The sequence below is a fragment of the Nestor notabilis genome, unplaced genomic scaffold, assembly GCF_000696875.1.
Source record: "Nestor notabilis isolate BGI_N333 unplaced genomic scaffold, ASM69687v1 scaffold17561, whole genome shotgun sequence".
Classification (NCBI taxonomy): Eukaryota; Metazoa; Chordata; class Aves; order Psittaciformes; family Psittacidae; genus Nestor; species Nestor notabilis.
In genome coordinates this window covers 4,248-9,075 of record NW_009915452.1, presented here as the reverse complement: position 1 = coordinate 9,075, position 4,828 = coordinate 4,248, and the positions used below count along the sequence as shown (strand labels likewise).

Below are 4,828 nucleotides of genomic sequence, written 5' to 3'. Positions count from 1 at the left end.
AGCAGTTTCTACCAGCAGCAGTTTAACTGTGGTCCCCGACTGAGCCCAGGACCCCCCCACGGCCAGTTTGCAAGTGCCCAAATCCCCCCCTGGCCCCGCAGCACCGGTTTCCTCCCAGCACTCACCTGAAAGCAGCACCAGCAGCTTCTGCCCTGTAACCTCAGGTCCCTCTGCCCATCCCACCCAGGGAAAGGGGGAACCCCTCTCCTGGGAGCCCATTGACTAGACACGGTCCCACCCCAGAGGGCAAATCTATCCCCTGTGCCCCATAGATGTGCTCCCCACTGCCCCTGGGGTGTGCACACAGGGCAGAGGCAACTGCTGCGTCCTGAGCACATGCAGATGTTCCAGCTCCTCTCCCAGTGCACCCACGGCCAGGCACCTCACCACAAAAGAGCACGTGGACACGTCCCATAGGAGCCCTGTCCTCCCACCAAGGGGCAGGAGCCCTGTGGAGACGTCCCCTCTTTGCCCCCAAGTTACAAGCAGTTTGTTGAACGTGCCTGGCCAATAATCCAAGACAAGGAGTGGGTTTGGCCGGGTTTATTCGATGCCTGTTCCTGGGGGTGTTCTGGCTGCCAGATCTGCACCCCCACAGTGCCCACGGGTCCCATCACAGAAGCAGATGGGGCCAGGACAGTTCCCCCAGGCTCCCAGGGGAGGAAAGTGGGTTTTGCTGGATGGACACGCGGCCACAGGCTCTTCCATGGGCCTTCACCTGCATCCCTTCCAATCCAAACCAGTCTGGGATTCTATGAGCCATAAGGCCACCACCTGTGTGTGTCCCACTCAACCCAGGAGCAGAGCCATGACTGCACAAGGTGTCACACTGGGCTTCACCTCATCCTGGTGTCCACTTCTGGCATCCTCAGAAAGGTGACAGCTCAGCCCCATCCACCCCACCGCTTGCTCCCCATGTCCTCAGGGTGCCTGTGGCAGATGGATGTCCTGCCTTGGCCATACAGCATGGTCTCTAGCTGCAGGACAGCAGAACCATGCTGGGGAAGGTCACACCACAGTTATGGCCACATTCCACCCCCCCAAACAGCCCAGCTGGCACAAGAGCAGAACCCCCTGACGCTGCTGTGACTTGCTGCTCATTGTCCAAGCCATGGAGCTTCCCTCGGGGACAGGATGTGGTGCAGGGGTGGCCGGACTGGACACACCATGGGCGGGTGAAGGGCTTGGTGGTCAGTGGTGGCCACGGGGGTCATCTCTGCAGCATTCCGACAGCTTCCTCAGGACTCGCTCCTTCAAGCGGAGCCTCCTGGAGAGCTTCAGCGAGTGGCTGATCTCGTTCTCATGGGCCTTCAGCTTGGCGTAGTAGTCAGAGAACTTGTTGTAGAGGATGGAGATGGGCATGCCGTTGAGGATGATGCCAAAGGAGATGCAGCCAAACGCCACCATCCTGCCAAGCACCGTGTCAGGCACAGTGTCTCCATAGCCCACAGTGGAGAGGCTGACCTGGGCGAGGAGGAGGAAGGGGAAGGATAAAAGCCCATGTGAACAAGCCCTGCTGGCACTGGGACCCACCTCCCCACTGCCCCTCTGCATCACTCGGGAATGGCGCTGCCCTTGGCTGTGCCTGCTCCAGCACCCAGCGGGCTGGGAGAGCCCAAGGAAAGGGCTGGATGAGGCGCCAGCAGCAGACCCCAGAGACAAACCTCCCCCCTCCATCCTCCCCTTCACACTGTGTCTTCAAAAGCAGTTGGACATCACAGAGCTGGACTTTCCCAGCAGTCAGACTGTCTGCTGGAGCTTCCTGCCCCCACGGAGAGGTGGCTCCATTGTTTCCTGGCCATGAGCTGCCCAGTCCCAGGGGAATGAAGCTTCCCGGACCCTCCCTCCATGGGAAGCAGAGGCACAGGCCAGGAGTGAACCCAGAGGAATTGTGTTTGGATGCTTGGGGGAGCAGGGCTGGGGGGCCAGGGTGAGCACAGAGAGGTTTGGGCTCTGCTGGAGCTGTGCTGATCAGAGCCGGGATCAGCCCAGGATGTTTAAATACTCAAATCTGGTGATTCTGCCAAGTGATTCTTCTACTTCCTCAAGGAATTCGAAGCAGGCAGCCTGCGATGGCCAGCAGGGATCATAAGGGCAGAGGTGAGCTGTGGGATCATTTGATCCGTAAATCAAAATGCCCTTTTAACCCCTGGCTCTCGAGTGCTTTAAGCTGCTCCTCAGCTCAGAGGTAATCCCAAGTTACATCCCCCTTGCTGCTAACCCAGACCTGGAGGTTCACAGGTCAGCACCCCTGTCCCACCAACCACCCCCAGCACCAGCTTTTGAGCTGCTGAGCGTGCAGGGCTCTGGTTTTCCCACCATTACTGAGGTTTTGGGAAGCCTGGGCCCTTTTCCACTGCTCCTGGCCAGCAGCAGTGGTGAATCCCTGCAGCAGCCCCTGCACCCAGAGCCCCACCACTCCCCCTCTCTGGAAGAAGGTGCTCACACCTTACCGCTGCCCACCACCACGCGTAGGGGATGCTGGTGAAGTTGGTGCCTGGGACATCGTGTTCCACCGAGTGCATGAGAGCAGAGAAGGTGAAGACCCCCATGGCGATGAAGAGGAAGAGGCAGCAAACCTGCTGGTAGCACTGGCGCATGGTGAAGCCGAAAGCCCGGAGGCCGGTGGAGTGACGTGCCAGCTTGAGGATGCGGAAGATCCTCATGAGCTTGATGAGCTTGAGGACTTTGCCCAGCTTGCTCACATTCTCCATCTTGTGCAGCTCCTCATGGTAAAGCGTGTCTCCTTCGTCCAGGCTTTCAAAGAGGATCTGGATGTAGAAGGGCAGGATGGCCACCAAGTCCACAGCATTGAACGCTGCCCGCAAGAAGCTCTTGAAGCTGGAGGAGGAGATGAGCCGCATGAAGTATTCGGAGGTGAAGAAGATGGCACAGATCATCTCCAGCTGCTCCATCCACACCTTCCCTGTCTTGTGTTTCATCTCCTCCACTGTGCTCAGTGTCATGCCCACGATGGAGATAAGCACAAAGAAGCTCGACATGACAGCAATGATCTTGGCTGCGACAGAGGAGTACGGGTTCTCGATGAGGTTCCAGATCATCTTCCGAAACCGTCCCAGAAATTTGCCCTCAAACTGCTCCGCTGAGTCCAGAGGCTCCAGCTCTGCCTCCAGCTCCTTCTGGATTTTCAGGTGCTCACTGAGTTCATCTTGCTTTTCCTCAAACAGGATCCGGCAGCAGCGTTGGGAGTATTTCAGATGGATTCCCCAGTACTCAATTTCCTCCACAAAGTTACTGGGGCACATCTCATCCATTATCCACAGGACCCCGCTGCGGTAGAAGTGGAAGATGTAGTGGAAAATGGAAGGATCTCTGTCGAAGAAGTACTCGTTCTTCTGCACCGAGTAGTCGTCACAGAGCTGCAGCTTCTTTGTAGGGTCTGTATAAAGGGCCAGCTTCCCGAGCCGGGTGACAGGGTACCGGACCACGACGCTGTAAGCTATCTGGAACAACCTGCCACCCACATTAATGTTGAGCAAGAACTTGTTCCTTTGGAGGGGAGCCTTGCTTTCCTCCTGGTTTCCATCCATCACGTTCTGCATGGAGCTCCATTGCTTTACCAGGCTCTCCTGGGCAAAGGGGATGTGCACCTCCTCTTCCTCCGGCGTCCGGCCGCAGTCCCGGTGACTCCCTATCTTCAGGCTGGCAGAGAGACTCGCGCGCCTCGTCCCCAACTGCCTCATTGTGCCCGACCCTCTGGAGCAGCGATCCCTGTTACAGGCAGCAGCTCCAGCCCCATGGAAGGCTCCCACCAGGCGCACCCTGAGCGGGACAAGCGCTGAGCTCTGAGGGACCTGCCAGGCTCCCAAAGCCGATTGCTGACCAGGCTGTGGGCTGCACCGGAGGAGTCAGAGGCAGCCAAGTGCCTGCTCCTTAAGACAGTAATGAGATTGAAGCCCTAGCCCTTTATGTAAGGACCTATTTCCAGCTCTGCACTTCTCTTTCCTTACTCTGTTCTTATTAGCAGTCTGTGTTTGCCACACTCTGCCCTGTTTCTAAGGGGAACATCCCTTGAGAGGGCATGATCTTGCCTTGAGTTAACCCTGAAAGACCTCCCTTGCCAGGCACAGGAAGGTGCAGACACGCAGGGTTTGGATCATTGTTGTACCCCCACAAGAGCTGCTGCTCTTGGCACCATTCATTCATTAAGCACTTAATGCTGCTGCCCTGGCTCCATCAGCAGCCCAGAGAAGGGAAATGGTTGTTATCTCCCAGCTCAGCCCTCAAACCCCCCCAGTGCAGGCTTACAGGGGAAGAGGTGAAGGAACCATCTCACACGCAGTGCCTGAGCAGATCCCCAATGTGACAGGTTGCTCCTGCTCATCACACCAGCCCCAGAACTCCCACAAGCAGGGGCAGGAACATGGAATGGAACACTGGAACGTAAGGATGCAGTGAAAGTTCCCCTGAACTATAGGAACTGAAAGGGAGGAAATAATCCTTCAGATTTACAAATAAAAAGGGAAGCAAATTTAAATGGGCTGATCTTCGATGTCTTACCCTGGAACACAACCCTACCCCAGCATCACATTGATCCCCATGAACTGATCTGATTAAATACAGAGACCTGGAGCACAAAGCTGCTCCTGGGCTGAAAAGTAGCTCAGGCTCCGCACCAACTGAAGCCTCTGAGCCTGGGGATTAGGAGAACAAAAGTGCTCCTGGCACTGGAGAGAGAAAGGGAAATTGCTGTCACGAACTTGGCCCCAAGTTTTGGCACCAGAGCCATAAAACTGCTTCTTTCAACCTTGAAACACCCAGCTCGGGGATTGGGAAGCAAAACCTGCATGACCTTGCTGTGGGCGAG

At 56.6% G+C, this 4,828-nt stretch overlaps 1 protein-coding gene across 1 annotated transcript; it reads right to left on the bottom strand.

Annotated features, from left to right (window-relative positions):
* Window positions 1–1,114: 1,114 nt before the first annotated feature.
* Window positions 1,115–3,704, bottom strand: LOC104413220 (potassium voltage-gated channel subfamily V member 2-like). The gene is made up of 2 exons (XM_010024149.1): window positions 2,454–3,704; window positions 1,115–1,464 (listed from the first exon to the last, which is right to left on the bottom strand). The coding sequence occupies exons 1-2, from the start codon at window positions 3,702–3,704 to the stop codon at window positions 1,192–1,194; spliced, it is 1,524 nt and encodes a 507-aa protein (XP_010022451.1). The 3' UTR covers window positions 1,115–1,191.
* Between the last annotated feature and the right edge of the window lie 1,124 nt (window positions 3,705–4,828).